At 39.8% G+C, this 19,263-nt stretch overlaps 1 protein-coding gene across 5 annotated transcripts in view; it reads right to left on the bottom strand.

Annotated features, from left to right (window-relative positions):
• The window catches only part of AKAP9 (A-kinase anchoring protein 9), a 106,185-nt gene extending 95,712 nt beyond the window's left edge, over positions 1-10,473 (bottom strand). For 2 of the 5 annotated variants that reach the window (XM_059843028.1, XM_059843037.1), the window contains exon 1: positions 10,139-10,473. In XM_059843028.1, coding sequence (XP_059699011.1) covers positions 10,139-10,186 — 48 coding nt within the window. In that variant the 5' untranslated portion in view covers positions 10,187-10,473. The remainder of the gene's footprint in view (positions 1-10,138) is intronic. The other 3 variants (XM_059843056.1, XM_059843067.1, XM_059843047.1) reach the window with 2 other exon arrangements.
• Between the last annotated feature and the right edge of the window lie 8,790 nt (positions 10,474-19,263).

The following is a 19,263-nucleotide window of genomic DNA, read 5'->3' as shown; positions in this document are numbered from 1 at the left end:
AGAGTATTATCAAGCATCAATGCAGCTTCCAGGGGGCCAAGGCTGGGGATAATCAATTGTTTCTCAAAAATCATGAATACTGATGAGAATCCCACAACAAAAATCTTGACACATCTACAGAAAATTGTAGTCAGGCAACTACTACATCCTGTAGGATCCTAATCAATACTCCATTCCAGCTCCCATAGTTCCTCCTTCCACAACACTGCAATTATTCAGCTGCAAATTCTAATCAGGTAACTTTAAAAAACTACCATTTCTAGAGCACAGGGCTTTAAAGATGCAACAATACTGCAACACATAAATAACTGCATGGAGAGAATCTGTATCAGAAGGGGCTTTGCCCAGACTTCTCTAGGTAGCTAATGCAAAAAAACTTGAATGACAAAAGCATTTGTCATTTATGCTGATGCTTCAAGAAAGGGGCTGCAGCCCACTGCATGTTTTTCCTGATCAGCAGAAGTCCCGCACTGCCCAACAATGCATATTTTTCTTTCCTCCTGCATGGTAACATTTAGTCATTATACTAAATGAGGAAGAAGAGTTTGTTAGATATTGGCTGAGAAGGGCTGCCAAAAGTATTTTTGGATGATGGAAAAAGCAAAAACTATTGATTTACTTTAAGTCTCTATCCACTGTTTACATTATCCTGATTCATGTAAATTTAACTTTTTCATCCTAAGAGGAAACAATTTAGTTGCACTTATGTAGCTGTGGCAGAGATATTTAAAAATCAAAAATTGAGAGAGATAAAACCCAACAGGTAGAGAAAAGATGTAAAGGCACAGCAAGACCTCAAGAGTTGTGTTTGCATCTAATTTCTTATTAACCAAGAAGTCTGAAAGAAAGAGGCACCTTTAGAATGAACAGACTATATCTAAATAAGGCTTTATTAATAACCAACACAAGATTATAAATTTTTTCAACTTGACAAGGGCCAACTGGCACAGAATCTGAGAGGTTACATCTTTGTCAACAAGACAATCAGCTTTTCAGATACAGATCAATTGTTTAAATTCAGTTCATGCTAAGCAGGAACTGATAGCCTTGTTAATAAAAACAAGTGATATGATGACTTCTATCCAGTTGTCAATGCAATCTTTTCAGAAACATTGTGTTCAGTTGTCAAAAGCAGAAATTCTGGAGAATTTCAGTACATTTTTAAGCAATTATTCATATGCATTTTGGCCACCTCTGTGCTTCAACTCCATGTAGAAACTGAACAAAACTTACATTTTCATTTTAAGAAATGTTTATGGTTTTGATTCTTTTAGTAAATTCCAAATATTTTAGAACAAGTCAAACTCATTGTGCTTCACCATTTTCCCACCTAGTTTATATCACTTTTACATTCATTCCCACCATGTGGCACGTCTGGCACTGAATGGACAGAGTGAGAATAAAGCCCACAAACTGCAGCTTGTGAGAGAGAGACAGCTCTCTGCAAGGAGCTGGGCAGACATAAGGGAAGAAGCAACTGCAAGAAATTTCATGCTCGGTGTGCAAGGCTTGACAGGCTTGTACTATTTTGACAGGCTTTTATCACTTTTTACACGCTGCTGAATTATGAGAAAAGTAAACTCACAAAGACATTGATATTGCTCACGAAACTGGAAGCTGCACTTGTGTGTGGAGTCTTGGGGTTTTTTTTTTTTTGTTTTGGTTTTTTTTTTTTTTTGTTTTGGTTTGGGGGTTTTTTGGTGTTTTTTTTTTTTTTTTAAGAAAGCTAAATTGAAGTCCTAGAATATATTCCAAATAATGAAGAAAATCTAACACATCCATCTTCAAGGAGTCTTGTATCAGGACATCCTTTATTTCTTTTAACAAAGCAAATTAGGTTAGCTAACAGAGCATACAACTGAACAGACTCAGACAGGGTTTTCTTATCATTGTCCTTGAGCATTACCTGTTATAGTAAGACATTTCTCCTATACACCTTTTAATTGAAAATATATATTCTCAATGCAAATATATAGGTTTTATGCTAAACAGGTTACCTCCTTTAGACAATCTAAATGGATTTATAAATACTTTACTATTTTCCCCCTATTTTGTGGTTGGATACTGGAGGTTTCTTCACAGAGAAGAGTTTAATGACAAGTAAAAAGGTCAGCAAACAAAGCCAGGATTAAGAGATAACCTCTTCTATCAAATCACAGCCTACCATTGAACTCAGATTTGAATAAAATGTTATGTAACTTACTCTGCTTATTCTCTGGAACACCTGTTTTATCAATATTTGCACAGAAACATGTTCAGGGCCAGAACAATCCCATCTACTCCATCTCTTTAACTCCACCAATCTTCTTGGGTCTTGCTTGCTATTGTAGTTTTAGAGATATCCTGTAATTTTGCCTCGGCAGCACAGTTTTTATCAAATCTAGGCTTTCCTCTAAAAATATAACAAAAATGGTATATATTCTCTTTACCATTATTATGTCACATTGTCAAGAATTTTAAAATTTCTTTATGTTTTGAGATTTAGAAGCACAGTCCAATAGACCACCTCTTTTTCTTTTTGCCATGATGTTACAATTCAGTTGTTACAACTAGGATTTGATCACTCCCTCACTACCTTCAATTTAGTGTTTGGTGTCTAGAGTCTCATATTCCTTTGCCCAGCTGACAGCTGTTGAATTTGTTCCATCTGGAAGCCTGCTGGGGCTCCTTTTTAGAAGAGGAGAGAAGGAGGAGAACTCATTCTATACTTCCAAGAAACTAAAAATTCTAAGAAATTTGAACATTTTTATTAATTGTTCAGTCTTTTCTGCACTGGTTGTAGGAAAGGTAGTTATAAAATGTTGGCATCTCAAGAAATCACAGGAAAATTAAGATTAAGGTTTCCTTCAATAAACAGGAACACCAGAACCATCAACACAATAGGGTCTACCAATTCTTTGCAGTCAACAGACAAGGGCCTCCTCAACATAAATTTCAAGAACTATTTATGTTTCAGCATAGCAGTTAAAAGACTGCAATTATCAATTGTGTTTTGTTGAACTGTGGTACATTTATCATTTCAAATTCAAAGTAACACGCTAGCATGTATCAGTAACAAAATCATTTTGAAGCAAATACACAGAAATACCTTGAAATCTCTCTCTGTGTGGCAAATATTTAAGACAAAGCTTTCAGACCCTAAATTAGGATTTCCAACAATTGTACTACTAGTATATAATCTTATGTTGCAATATACGGTAGTTAAACAAATTTGGACGTACTTCAGCAACCTTATTTTCTTTTGTCCTAAGTTTCATCAGATTTTTCACTATTCCAAACTCTAAAATGCTAGAGTAACCATGCATTATTCTACTGTTAATACCTTTGTACATCAGTATTTAAAAGCACCGAATTGTTTGGTTATTCCCTGTCAGGAAAAAACACAGAATTTTCTGGCAACACCTACATATGCCAAAAAGTCCAATTACCTTGGAGTATCAGATACACTTTACTGAAAGTTCTTTAGAATGAATTTGTGGTGGTGATCAAGCTCATTTCCAAGTAAGCACCAACAAACAAACTTTTCTAGATTCTAGTTATAATTGGGAAACAAATTTTGCAGTCATCTCTGTTTTGCTATTGCAACACACATACTAAGAAAATAAGTAGTTAGAAAGAAGACCACAGAAATGAAGGCGAGACTCACGCTAAAACAAAGTCTTGAAAGTAGGCAAAGAGCAACTCTCTGCTTTCTTTTCTGTAATTCCTTCTCCTTACACAAGGAACAAAAACATTTTAAACATTTTAAACATGACTTTCTCTATTTTTGTGAAATTCACTAGGATTTTGGTTTAAAGAACAATTCTCTCTAAACTGGCAAAAGAATAAAGATTATTTTGAAGTGGTACTTCCCTGCATTCACAGAAGAAAACAAGTATAAATTACAGCTCGTTCTACCTTGCACCACCATTGGAAAGTAGAGAGCTACTTTAAAGACTTGAATAAAAGAGTACATTGATAATAACATCTAAAACCAATAATCAAGCCCTGTATCAAAAGCAAGGACAGATCTCTGGAATGAGGGAAATAGGTATCAAAACAACAACATGAAAAAAACCCCACACTCAGGAAACAGGAATACTTCCAGTAGTTTCAATTTGAAAGAGAGTTGAAATCCCAGATTTCAGTTGAAGTACCTTTTTTTTTTTTAACAAATACCCAATAGAGTCAATAAAAAATGTGAACATGTGAGAAAAAAAATACAATTTCTTTTTATTTTTTCAAAGCAAAAAAAAAAAAAAAAAGAACACTGAGTAAACTGTAATGAGCTGTAATGAACTGTAATGAGCTATTATCCTCAAAAGAAAAATTTAACCAGTCATACCAATTTTTCTGCTATTAGGCATAAAATGTGTCTTGAAAATGGTATCACAGATTTCCATTTGATCTCTCACCCAAGCTTATGTACCACCACAGTAGCAAAAATCTAGACTGAATATATTTATATCTCAAATTTATATAAAATCTTTTTTCCTACAATACAACATAGATATCCACTGTTTTGAACAAAAATAAATGCATGCACAACAAGCTGAACACCCCTCACTTTGCTTTTTTCTCACCTCTACTCAATTTCTGTCCTATCTTCTTTTACTCAAAAAAGTTTTAAAACCACATGTGCTCTCTCCAGGGCAATGCTCAGTCTTTGTATCTGTGATCTTCTCTGTGTTGCAGAGAAAATCAGAGATATAATCTCACGTTTATAATCAACATATACATATAGAATTCCACATACCTTCTATTATTTGCATTTAAAATTGACCGAGATGCAGACTGGAGTGAGCAGATTGAAGCTTGTAAATGAAAAGAAGTCAAACCCCACAAGTTCAGAAGGACCTAGGAAAAAACCAGCTTTGCAGCACAACAAAAGACTGCCTAGAAACTAAATACAGATTTGATACAGATTTCTGGGGATCTTCATGTGCAAGAAAAAGAGTTCCTTAAAATAAATTGTAAATTATAGTATTTTTTCAGTTTCACTGCACTCTCAAGCCAAAAATCCAGTTCCTTCCTGTCTTGTCCATTAATACACACCAGCATCTTCAGATATAGACAAAGCACCACTGCCATGCTGTGAACTTTTAACTCAAAAAGCTTCTTCTGTCCATAATTTATGAAGAGTGACCACAATGACTAGAGCTTTATGATGAAATCAGCACTTTGTGATATGGCAAACATGACTTCTTTTAAGAGAAAAGCAGAGTAGGAAAATGCAGACTGAAAAGTAAATTCTTCCTTCCATAATTCTGTTTATTTTTGCTTAAGTTATTTGAGGCAGACAGGATAAACAATTGAACAGTCTACACTTGAAAGCAAAAGATGATGTGTTAATAGCCCAGCTATTTAATGACATGTAAGTTTTAAATCTATTTAATTTGACTGACCCTTAAATTAGCTCCATTGGTTAGAGCATGGTGCTGACAGCACCAAAGTTGTGGGTTCAATCCCCATATGTAACTGTCTTAAATCACTTAAGAGTTGAACTTGATGATCTTTGTAGGTCTCTTACAACCCAGAATATTCTGTGATCTTTGACTTCAGTGATGAAAAACTCTTTAATAACTACTGAGATAACTGCTTTTTTTCCTCTTCAGGTAAATTACAGGGAGTTTAAAAAGACTGTGTTTTACACTCAATCTATACTTTGAGTTCTTCTGGGGAATTTAAATTAGAACTTTAATCACTGAGTCACATAACTATTCCATGTTTTCTTGAGTGTTTTATTTCAAAAAAACCTCAACGTATCAACACCTTTTCTGGAGACTTCTGAAACTACTCAGTCCAAAGAGACTAGAGATGAGTGAGGATTTCTGTCCCCTCAAAAAAGAAAGACATAGCAATGCAAACAAACATTCCCAGACTCTTAGACAATGCTATTTTAATAATACATATCATTTTCATCTTCAGCCATCTGAAATATTTACATGCATGACCAGATGACAAAATATGCAATTATTTCTTTTGACTATTCAATTTGTGAAGATAACTTGCCAAATTAGTTATACAACCTGTAATACTTGTCCACTGAGAGCCATTAGAACTTCCCCAGCCGACATCGCTGTTCCATCTACTCAGTGATTTTCTCGTATAGATCAAAAGCAGTATCAGCCTCTGTTCTCAAGTGTTTAAACTAAACCAACTCACTAATTTCTTCAGGTTCTCCAACAATTACACAGCTTCTTAGAACACTGAAACAATGTATTTCAAACATTCATAAAAGCTTTGAAAAACAAAACACTAAATTATCTAACATTAGACCTGAAATCCTAGACCAACCCAAGAGAACTTACAAAGTGTATTAGTATCTTTCCTCTGTTCACTCCTCCCATAGGAAAAACAAGCATACAGCTAAGGAGTGCCCTTTGCTCACTAGAAATTTAAACACGTATTTAAATACTTTGCCAACTAAATTTCAGTACTGCAAAATGGATCATTCCATAAAACTTGCTATTGATAGCTTCATCTCAGTTTTGCCAATTATAATAGCTGTGCCTTTCATGTGCATCCATGTGCATTTCAAAAAAATTCTGAAATTTTTATAAATTTCAAAAGCTTAACCACTTTCTGACAAGGGCATCCAATCTGTGGTTTTATTCTGAAGCTAGCAAACTACTCTCTGTAGTTCTGAAAGTTGATCAAGACAGCCCCACACCATAATAGGAAAAGCCAGTTACTAAGCTGCTAAATACATACATGAAATCAAAATACCCAACCCAACTACCATAAACAGTACCCTTTTTAATGTTATATGAGCTTTCCAAGCAAACTGATGCACACAGGAATCCACACGTAGTATGCCATGTCAAGATCTCCAAACATCATGCTCTGCAGTCCTTTTTTAAGACCAGATGCACATTCACTATCTCAGGCCACCAAAAATATTCCAAATATCCTCAGCAAGGCACAAAACACATCTGATGCGTTTCTAATGTCACTGTGTTTTAGAGCACTGATCAACCTTACAGCATGCATCTATATTTCTGTTGCTGGCACAGATCTTCTCCCGTCCCCTTTCCATCACAGTCAACACTGTTTGCCTTAACTGGCCTTTCTAACACACACTCTTCTTGCTTCCATAATGACATCATGAGATAAGATAAACAAACAGCCTGTTTGGGGGAGAAGGGAACTCTACAGAGGAACTGAGAGATCATCTTCAATGGAAGGGAGACAGACATTTATAGAGGCTGGGTTAATATTCAGCAGATTTACTCACAGCAAAAGAAAATGAATGACTAAAGGTCTGGAAAAAGGAGCATGTAATTTACTGGATTTAACTTGGTGTCTCCCTTTCCCTTGCAGACTTTTAACAGACAGAACAACAACATATGGTGCAAACTGCTTCATAATGCAGACTTGGGTGTAGTCTCTGATGATCAGCAGGTACACATGAATATTGGTGAGCCTCCATCAAGAGTTTTTATTCCAATTTTCAAATTATGTACTGGTAAAGGCTGTGTGTTCACACTGAAACCTATTCTATTTGACCCATTCAATCAAAGTAAGATTCACAACAGAGCTTCTCATTTCCAGTAACAATAAAGGAGGACTCAGAAGAAAATTAATTTGCAGAAAATCCACTTTTAATACACTTCTCTGTAAAAGATCTGTGAGGGGGACAGTGTCTCAGAAGTCATCAAGAAGAAGTTCCGTTGTAGATAAATCCACACAAAACCAAATGCCACATTTGCCTACTTGATATTAGAAAACAACCAAATGGTTGCTTTACAAGCAAGTTCATATGGTTTAATATGCAGACATTGAGATTTAGCAGTGCTGACTTTACAAGGTAAAAAAACCAAATGAAACCAGAATCCAGGTCTCAATTGTGAATAGTAACTCCACTGTTAGCAACGCACCAGCCAACTTCATGGCAACTACTAGGCTCTTTTACCAGATTCACAATTACCTACATTCATCCTGCAGTTTATGGAACATCTTATTTAAAGTTTGTAATTTCAGGTGCATGATTTAAGGTGTCCGCAGTATAGCAATACCTGTACTTTTTGGCACAATAACAATATATACCTAAACATATTTTCTCAGTTACTTAATTTAAATAACTCTCAGGTGATAAAGCTCAAAGGTTTTCTGGATACTTGTTGCTGTGGTTTGCAGAAAATATCCACTGAAGCCAAGCAATTTTAGGAGATGCACTTATTACCCTACTGTGAATGTGCTTGAAAACGAGAAAAGCAGCTGCAGGAGCAACTCCTGCTTCCATTCTCTACTAACAAAATTTCTTCTTTTCTGCTTTTATCAGTGACATTTGTCAGAGTAAGATCGTAACCTAATCTCCACTACACAGGACATCTTTACGTTCACACGCAAAAAGGGGGTAAATGCAACACAGAGCACAAATTAAAAAATCTCACTGCTTTTATAGTCCCTTTTCACATAAACCATGTACAGCTTTAAAGAGTGATAATGACTTAAATCACAGGGGACATTTAAAAGCATAGAGCACTAAAGTCTTCAGGCAAAAACTTAGAAGAACAGCATTAGATTTTAGACAGAAAAGACTAGAACAATAGTGAAAGTTATGATGGTACTCTTAAAATACAGAATAAATTAGTAAACTGTACATGTCTTTTCTCAAAGTTTGAAGGAAGGCACAGAATTCCTGCTAGAGTCCTGTCTTTTGGTTCAAATTTCAGTAATGTTCATTAATTTTCATTAATTTTTCTGTGTTAACCCCAGTCCAAAATGGGCAGAAAAAAAATCTAAATTCTTCATTGTGCTTTATAATACTGGCAAATCTACTTCAACCATTTTCTTTATGAACTACTTTCTAATTTTCTGCAAAAGAATTAGCCAGTCTGTGAGAGAATGTACTGCCACCAGGATCTAATTTGCCCCAGTGCCTTTTATGAGTATTATATAATATTGTGCAACACCACCCTTGCACTAAGCATTTAAGGAACAGGTTTTCCTATATAAGCATACAACCTCATCTAGGAGATTTTCCCAACAGACATTCTGAACCCAAACAGAAACACACTAAGTTTTTTTTACTAGTACAGCAAAATACCTATTCAATACTTTGCAGATGAACTACATCTTTTCTATAGTCCGCATAAATAAGACGTGAAAATTATGTTTCATAATTTCATCTTTAGCTTGTCTTCGTTTTGCCTGTACTATTGGCTCCTTCCGACTTACATGCATATCTTTAGCATGAATGACTGATCAACTTCTGAACTCTTATCATTTAGCTATGACTACAGGAAGGAAATAAATGATATCTAACGTCAAAAACACTAATTTTATCTAGAATACCATTAATTAGCTTATCTCGTTGACCACACCAAAGCTTTCTTTGAAGTTAAAAAGAGGTCCTCCTGAAGCGTAGTCAAGTCTGCTGCCCAGAAGGCAAAATGCTGTGCAGCCGGTGCGTACTGAACCACGCTTAGAGTAAAATGATAAGCTCCCCGACTAACCCTAGGGTTAGCCCGCAGAGCAGCGTCTGAGCAGCCTGACAGCCCCGAGGCGGTGACGGCTGCGCGCAGCTCCGCGGGCACCGGGGGTGCCGGCGCACACGGCAGGGTCCCGCGGGTGAGTCACGGCATTCCCCGCCCGCCGGCACGGGCACCGCGCCGCACCACTGGAGGCACCGCTAATCCCCTGCCTCCTAAGGCTCTCTCACGGCATTAGGTCTACACTGAGAACAGCTGTCGGTTTCATAAACTTCCTTAAAGGTTCATAGGGTTTCCCAGGCTTATGAGGTAAACGGGATTCGCGCCTCGGCTGCGAAGGGTAATGAGGTTAAGGCTCCTTCTCTTCCTCCTTGATTCATCCTCCGTCCGGCACCGCAGCGGGCGCTGTCCGGGCTGTCACCGTCCGGCCCCGTGACTGGCACCTGTGGCATGCCAGGTGTCGGGGGCCGGTGTCGCCGGGCACTGGCACCCACCGCCCGGCCAGGAGCGCAGCCCGGCCCCGCGGCGGGCGGGGGAGCGCGGGGCGGGCGGCACAAAGCGCCTCCTCCGCCCGCGGCTTTGTTCGCGGCGGGGCCTCGCGCCAAGCCCCTGCCGCAGCCCCGCTCCGCCGCCGCACGGCGCGGCGCGGCTCAGCCCCGCTGACAACCTCGCCCGCCCTCACCCCTCTGCCTCCCCGCCACGCCACCGCCTCCTCCTCCTACCTTGGCTTTCCCAGCTTCCAGCTTCTTCAGCCGCTCCTCGTCCTCCATGGCGTCTGTGCGGGAGAGCAGGGTGTTACTGGCAGCAGGAGGAGGGGCTCGTCCCGCGCCCTCCCCTCAGCCGGGGCGCACACGCTCGCTGTCCGGTCCGGTCCTGTCCCGTCCCGCCTCACAGCGACGACAGCTGCCGTGGCGGGGCCACCGGCGCCGCCATCTTCAGCTCCACGTAAACACGCGGCCGGGGAAAGTGACGTGTGGCCGCCCGCTCCTCCTCCTGCCGCCGGCGGCCCCTCCTTCCCGAGCCTGGCCGCTCCGGCACCTCTGCCCGCCGGTGACCCCCGCCCGCCCGGCTGCCACCGAGTCCCAACGGAGGAGCGCGTTTGACCCCTGCAGGGCGGCGGTGGCACCGGGGGCAGCGGGCGCGGACAGCACCGGTGGGCACACCCTTCTCCACACCCCCATCCACACCCCCGCGCCCTGCGGGCAGAGGCGGGGGCTCCCGCTGCCTACAAAAGAGCAGCGGTGCCAAGGCGGCCGGCGCTCGCTGGACTGCGACACGGGGCTCTGAATGGGCAGCACCTTAGTTCTGCCGCCCCGCCAATCCCGTGTCTCTGGCCAGAAGGCTAATTCTGACAGTTCTGGTTTTCCAGGCGCTGTCCTGCTCCGGCGCGCGGCTCACACAATTGCAGGGATTCTACAGCTCGATCTAAGGTTTGGCAATACAGCAAGCTTCCCGAGCGTGTGCCGCAGACTGTGTAAGGATGACAACAAAGGATGTGTAGCCCCCCCTGTTAAAATTACTTACCATGCACTCGTCGTGCCAGACGGGCTGGAAGAAGTGTGTTAAAAACACAATGGGGAATATGGCACGTGGCAATTAAGTGCTCATACAATTTCTATACCTCAGCAAATACAGAGCAATATTCTAAGATAATTTAATAGTCTACTTAATGTGTGCCTTGAAAGGCTAATAGCACTTTGTATCACGTGGTCCTATTGTGCTTTTTCTTTCAGTTCCCCCTGAGGTGGGTTCCGTTTGTGATGGTGCGATGGATGGCACAGGCTCACACACAAAGGAAGGAAAAAGGCTTCCCTGGAACGTGTACCAGCTGCAATGGGAACGGATTCCTTATTCTGCATTTGGAATCATGCTGCTTTACTAAATGCAAAACTCAAAGTCTTTCGGAATTAACTTAGATCTCAGCTTTCCTGATCTTTTGAATATGGTTCCTTTAGTATACATTCTTTCCTTGCCTGAATTTTCCAGCAAAGACAGGATAAGCCAAAAACCCAAACAAACAAAAATACAAAAGAAAACAGTATTTGCACAGGATTACTGACCAGGAATAAGATTTTTAAAAAGTCAATTTGGTGTCCTAGCAACAAAACACCCATATTACTACCAAAGTAAACTAAACATACAATCTGACATTTTAAAGGATTTTTCTTTCCTCCTCCATTACGATTCATGGAAAAATCTGAAATAATTAGTTAATAGGTACAGGTCATGTGCATTCCTATGTTTACAAAACAATGTTCTCAACCTTTAGTCAAAAAGGAATGTATACCATTTATATAAAAAGAAAACACCATCCATCATAGGGAATGAAAAATACCTGTATTATCTGTTGTTCCATATTTGTTTCAGTTAAAGTTCTCAGAATTTGCCATTTCACACCAGGAAAATCATGTTATAGAGGAAAGCAGCAAATGAAAACGAGAAGAATTATTAAAAGAGGGAAGATTTTTATAGGAACATAAATTTGAGTTCATGTTTTAAAAATATGTTCCTAAGCCAGTAAATTGAAGTACCTCCTCAAAGCCTGTACAAATAGATTTTTTTTTTCCCCCAGCAACTACAGAGGCCCAGAGACCCCTGAGGGAAAAATAAATCACCATTTCTGTGTCAGTGATATTCCTCTTGACTGTAAGAGGCCCCTGTAAAAGAACTAGCATTCAGATGTCAGTAAAATGTCACACACACATGACACTTAGATAATAATTTATCAGTAAATATCCCACTTAGAACGTAATTACAAACTTTCCAAATTCTATAATTCAATGGGTTCTTGAGTTAATGCTAAGAATTGATGGGCCTAATTTTCCTTTTACTTACAGACTTATATCCGTGTAATTCTATTGGATTTTAGCTTAACACCTAATTCATGACTATGAAAGTCATGATAACCATACTGACAAACTATAATAGAATACTGTGAAAACTACTACTAGATAGAAAATCAAGGAATTATATTTCCATATCCTCTCAACATTGGAAGAACAGGACATTCTCTTCTAGGGGAAAAAAATCCCAAATCCATACAGTATGATTTCCTACTTCATCTGTTTTAATTCCTTTTTTATCATTCATGCAGGACAAGCTGTCTGGAATTCACAACTTGGTTATCCAATTAAACTTTCAGTTACAGAAAGGTATTAATCTTGTTTGCTTAATTCTCAGAATTGACTAATAATGTTCACTTGCCCAAGAGTGTAAGAAAGTGCTGAATAATTCTAACATTCATTAAATTCACATAAGTTAAACATATAAACTGCTTTTGACAGCATATATGAAGTGAAACAGATTAACAAGATAAGAAATACAGATAAGATATTCTCCAAAATAGGAAGAACTGGTGTTTTGGCCTATTTTTATTTAGAATTAAATTTATTATTGAAAAATATTAATATATAAAATGGCACTGAACCAGCTTCGAATATCAGGCCTAATTTTTAGTTGTGTCTGTGTGTGGACAGGGACGAAGACTTCTTCATCTACAGCATTTTCTCTAATAATGAAACTCCACATTCTTCCTACCTCTTCTGTTTCCTTTACTTGATGTTCAGAGAATGTATGCCTTGGTGACTTTCACTGTGGCACTTCAGTGGACAATGAAGCCAAAAGATGAAGCCTAAAGACCATGTGTGATAATCACAATGTTCTGATTAGGAGATTCAAATTCTGTCACAGTCCACTGACTCCAGAATCGGTGGGCTGTCAGATCACAACATGCTGCTGGTAAATCACAAATAATATGCAAAAATTTTAAAAAATATCACAGGCATATACAACCTCTTCCAACATGTAAGGAGCACATATTGTGTATTCTCAGGTGTTATAACTTCATCAATACCTCTTAATAGCAATACTATCTAACTCAAATTTATTTTCTTCAACAAAAATATGTATCACAATGAGACTCCTATATGGATCACAGAGGATTCCCTGATCCATCTTGTAAGAAAAAAAATACCTGACAGCAGTCAGATGTTTTCCTAGCAGCAATACAATGACCATGCCACTTTCTAGTTTTTAATTTTAAACTCAAATTTGTAAATTTAAAATTTTTTTAGGTTTGTTTTTTGTGGTTTTTTTTGGTGTTTTTTTTTGTTTGTTTGTTTTGGGGTTTTTGTTGGGTTTTTTTTTTGGTTTTTTTTTTAGCTTTGAATGTCTGTATTTGGTCAATATAATTCCTAAAGGAGTAATCCTCCTGTTAATGGCTATGACCTTCTTATGTGTAGCAGAGTGATAGAGTGAAGACTCTTGGTCAGGCACAAGAAATATGACACTGATTATGTAGATTATTATTATTAGATTTGTTGCTAATACAGCATTTAAATGTTATCATTGCAGTATATAATATAAACAGGTATAAAAGATTATAATATAAGCAGGTTTGGCTACAAATGAACAGGTTTACAGTCTTTGGCCTTGCAGAATTCAGAATTACTATGCACCTATGTAGCTACTTCAGGATTTTGTCGTTGTGTTTTACCAGATCTTAGCACCTTTACTCACCCACCCAAAAGTGAGTGTTCCCTGTCTTAGGTCTGGACATACCCTTCAGGTGTCCCTGTGGGGCTGGGGATTCACCACATAGCTGCCTGCAACCTCAGGATACCAATTTACTCAGCGGGCCCAGTCTGCAGGAGCATTTTATAGATTTTGCAGGCTGATACATACCAAAGTCAATAGTAATCACTACAACTCCCCCAAATCTGGAATGGATTGATTATGTGAGCATCCAAATCATTCCTCCTTTCATTCCCACCTGGTGTTCTCACCTTAAGACAGATCATATTGCCCATCAGAGACAATGGCAAGGGAGAGGGGCATGTCTTTCATCACCATCACAGCATGTCCGAGAGTTCTGCTGTGGCTCTTGACTCGCTGTTCAAAACCCACCTGGTGGGATAACACTTTCTATTATAGTGAATATTAAAGGGGTCAAGTGTGAAAAATAAGATACACCTCTGAGAGATGACCATGGTGAAGGTTTTATTTAAGGACATGCCCCTGCTTTCACTGGACCTAGTGGGAGCTCTATGGCAGATTGGACTGCCAATACAGACATGCCTTAGTGCATACCTGTCATAGTGCGTGGTAACCAAACAAATTTACCTCCACCTCAGTGTGAGCTTGCATGAAGAATATGAAGTTGACTTTATGACTATCTTACCTGTGCCTTTGTCACAGTCTGCTGTGCCAGATCTGTCCCCTACCATCTGCTCTTCAGCTGCACTGAGTCCCCAGAGTGCTGCTTGGTTGGCTTACTTGAACCAGGCAGGTGATTCAGGTGAAATATGTAAAGTTCCCGATTTCACAGACCCATTGTAGGTACTGCTGATTACTGATTACCTATTTATGTTAAATGGCTGTTAGCAAGTGGAAGTCAACTCAAATTTCAGGTAGAACTTGATTTATTTTATTCAGCTAGTCTGACTGCATGTTATAAAAACTTTTGCCACAGGGACACTTAGGTGTGTTATTTATGTTAGGACCAGCTTGTGTTTTGGAAAGAGACAAGTCTCTCCTTCAAAGCAGAGCAGAACAGATACCATTACAGAACAAACAGTGAGATTTGGAGGCTAAAAAGTAGGTGAGCTGGAGATGTAAGGAAGACATGCTTTTACAGCATGGGTGTTTTTATTGTTGGGGTTTTTTTTCTGTTTCTTTGCATCTGATTTCTTTTGGAAATTACTGGTGAGGCATAGCAGTATGAAAATTATTAAATGAGGCAACTGATGAACATTTTAGAATCAAGTTCCTATGTAACAGCTAAAGTTTCTATTCTCTTTATATGTATTTCTAAATGAAAGTACCAAAGCTGATGAAAAAAACCGGCACTGTGGATGAAAATGAAATGCTCCTACACGAGAAGAAACAATTAGAAAAAAATGTAATTTTAACCCCTGTCTGCAGCTATGAAGTTAGACAAATCTATATTAACCATTGCAACCAGCGTCCCACCAAATGTCTGTACAGCAAGCTTTTTTTTTTCCTAAATGAAAGTAAATTTTGTTATAAGAGGTGACAGAAAAAAATGAGACACTAAAGCTTTCCATGTATATGATCCAGGCATTCCCTTAATACTTGAGTAATTGTGGGCTTGCTACATGCTTCAGTCAGACACAATCAAGTTGTGCACACCAAAGTGTTTTTCTTGTTTCCAAAACCAAACACTTTTCATCTTGCTGAAAATACAGTAAAATAACCCAGAGAGAAGTGTTGAAACACAGACCTCTTGTGCTATTACAGTAACACAGACCTTCTGGAAATGTGTGTCTTTCTTTTCTGAATGCTGGAATTGTACAGCTTCTAGTTTGACTAATTATAAGCTCCATATATCTTTTTGGATGCATATTTGATTCTGTTCCTTATAATTTAATTAATTAAGATAAATACTCTGGTATTTGTGTGTTGCTTTGATGAAAATGCTGTAACTAGGAAGAGGCAAGACTCTTCACCTAAGAAGTTTTGTGAGATGAATAATTTATTCTCCAGGTATAATATATCAAGGAAGGTAATTTAAGTAAGATTGCAACTAGCTAATTAGTTGAGTGACCCTGAAGCTTCAAATAGGCCCTTGATATTTGAGGTACTAACAAAGATCTATTTCTAGCAAAAATCAGTTATTTGTATGTGAAATATGTAGAACTATTATAGTACATATTTCTTTATGAGTGGTCACAATTGTCCAAGTTTATATGAAGGTTTAGAATAAGAATCTCTTCAGCCTATTGCATAGGAAGGTATAAAAGCAAGTTATTTTCCTACTATTCTGCTATTTTATATGGTCAAGTGTACTTAATGAAACTCCATTTAGAACATGGGAAAAATTAATAATTTAATAGAATTTCCACATTTCAGCACAGTAGCACTCACCAGTGAGTATACCAGTTTCTCTTCAAATTTGTCCAGACTGTTCACCTGACAGATCAGCATCCCCAGTGTATTTTTAGAAATTCCAGAATTTCTGACAGTATCTGCTGACAGTATCTGAGATGAAGTGCTCCAGGCAACAATTACAAAATCAAAAGAAGCTATAGCTTCCTAAAACTTTAGCTATTTTGATATATTTTGGCACTAAAATGGAAAATACTTGGGTTTTTTTCATATTTCAGCAAGTCTCAAAATACATTAAAAGTGTCATCACTTAATAAGGATTACTTCTAAATCATTGTGCCACCCTGGAACTCATGCCTCTTTGAGTATTATTTATGGGGAAAAAAGAGCTGGTATGTTAAGTCAGGTAATCCCATAAGTACTAGTAAGAACAAAGAATCCCCTAGAATTTAGTACTCATAGGAAAATTTTCTGCCACCTCAAATAAAGAGTTCTGCAGACACAGCAGAGCTGGGAGGACTTAGGATTTCCAAAGACCTCACTAACACCCTGGAAAAAGGATTTATTTCAGCCTGGAGAAGAAAAGGCTTTGGGATGACCTTATTGCAGCTTTACAGTACCTGAAAGGAGCCTACAAGAGAGATGGAAAGGGACTTTTCACAAGAGCATGTAGTGACAGAGACAAGGAGGCATGCCTTCAAACAAAGACAGCAGGGTTAGATTAGATACTAGGAAAAAAAATCTTTACTGTGAGAGTAGTGAGGCACTGGAACAGGCTGCCCACAGAAGTTGTGGATGCCCCATCCATGGAAGGTATTCAAGGCCAGGTTGAATGGGGCTCTGAGCAACCTGCCCATGGTGGTGGGGTTGGAAATTGATGATCTCTGAGGTCCCTTCCAACTCAGGCCATTGTGTGATTCTGTGATTCTATGATGACTGAACTGCTGTGAAAATATGATGAGTGCACTGCAGATCCAGCCAGACCTAACCCACTGGGATGTGCATCAGGACACGGGAATGTGGTATGGTCGCTTTCCCATGGAGCCACATGCTGCGCCTGCTTTACCCACAAAATATTGTGTATCAGTGCCTGGTTGGGCGCTGCAGATGTACCCGTGAGGACTTTACAGCAGATCCAGTCGTTTACCTGCTGAGAGAGATTTACTGTTTTTCTTGTTAGCCCTTCTGTGAAGACAGGGCTGAGTGCTGCCAGGTCCCAGGTCTGCTGCCAGGCCAGCAGACGCTCAAGGCCGGGCTGGATGGGGCTTTGAGCAGCCTGTTCTAGTGGAAGCTGCCCCTGCCCATGGTGGAGGGGTTGGAGCTGGATGAGATTTAAAAGGTCCCTTCCGGCCCAAACAATTCGGTGATTTCAAAGCCCCACGCCCTGGAGCTGGCCAGCTTGCGTTCCCGGCTCCTGCTCCCTGCCATGACTCCAGATCTTGTTGTCACCTAACTTGAACATTCTTTAAAGAACAACTTGTTTTCTACCTGCTGCCATAAACCCGACGGCTTAAAAACTACGTGAGTTGAGCACAAGCGTTTTGTAGCCCACCGCTTGCTGCAGTGGATCGAAGCCTCTCTGAAAAAGACATTCGGGGGAGCAAATCTTTGCGAGCAATAGCTGGGACCAAAATTTAGGCATATTTTATCGTCTGCTGCCATCTTCTGGCGACTGGCTCAGCTACAAAAGAGCTGCTGGGTAAAACGGCTCTGGAATGCGGCCGCGCCTCTCGGCGGGTCCCGCCTGAGGCGGCCCGAGGGCCAGGGCCGGGCCTGCCCCTGCAGCGCTGCGACCGTCGGACACCCGCGGGGGATTTTAGATTCACAGGCTCAGAAGATTCGTAGTCCGTGAGGTGAAAGCAGATCCTCCATGGGGTTTGATGGGTTCGTTTAAAGGTGTGTGCTGCTTCAGCAGGACAGTCTAACCGGGCAAAGGGGTGACAGACGGGGCCTCTCTTCTGTGCTGGCACAAGGGAAGAGGACAAACCTGACAATCTCTCTGCAAGAGAGGCGGTGAGGAGCCCAGGTGCCTTCCACTGCCCATCTGCAGCTGCAACACATCAGGGGAATTGTTAGAAAAATTCCCTTCCCTAATAACTGTATGTCAGTCTTTCCAGTGTGAAATTTAGTTAATATATATGTTAGTTCATGTGTACATTATATACTGTAATGCAATGGAATAGTGCTATGTTACTGGATGCTGTAATATTGTTCATGCTTCAGTAAAACAAACTAAAGCACTACCTGGCCCTAGCAGTAAATGCCTTTGCTTCTGGGAAGCTTAGAGCTGTCTGTGAAGGATAAAAGATATGCCTGGACAAGCAAGATAACCACCAGCATCTCAGCCTCTCTGACACGTCTGTGAAACCCTCTCAGTGTCATCTTGTATCACAGATTAATGGCAAGACTGACTCCAGGGACATCTGGATCAGCAGACAAGCAGCAAGAATCCTGGAAAAATATATCTGCTTTGCAAAGTTTTACTATGATTGCTAATCAGCAGCGTGGGTGTCAGTGATTATTCAAATTGTGTTGTACCTGAATGTATGAAGGCTAAAAGAACCTGTATAAAGCCACATTCATAGAGCCCCATGTTGGCTGGTACGCCTCATGTGCATGAATAAATATTTACCCTTGCAATTCTATACAGTTCCTAACTTCTCTCCTCCATTGACATAGGCCAGTTGTGTATTTTTATGATAGAGGTGAGCAGAATTTTGACACAACTGCTCTGAGCCCCCCCTGCTGTGATCAGCACTGGAAATGGCAGATCCGTGATTATCCAGGGCCAATCTGTATTGTTTATCTCTTTGTGGGGGTTATAGTTCAGTGTAAACAAAATAAAACACTTACTGGACTATTTGCACAGGTAAATTTAAAGCCTGGGAAGTTTGGTGTAGGGGAGGAAAAAAAACAGCTAGTCATTAGAAAAACTGCTTCTTTCACTGGCCTCAGTGAAGGGACTTTGGGTAATTTTCCACTCACTTTACTCTTCCTTTGG

Source organism: Haemorhous mexicanus, chromosome 1 (genome assembly GCF_027477595.1).
Source record: "Haemorhous mexicanus isolate bHaeMex1 chromosome 1, bHaeMex1.pri, whole genome shotgun sequence".
Lineage (NCBI taxonomy): Eukaryota > Metazoa > Chordata > Aves > Passeriformes > Fringillidae > Haemorhous > Haemorhous mexicanus.
Note: the sequence above shows the minus strand (reverse complement) of the source record. Positions and strands in the feature narration are given on the sequence as shown.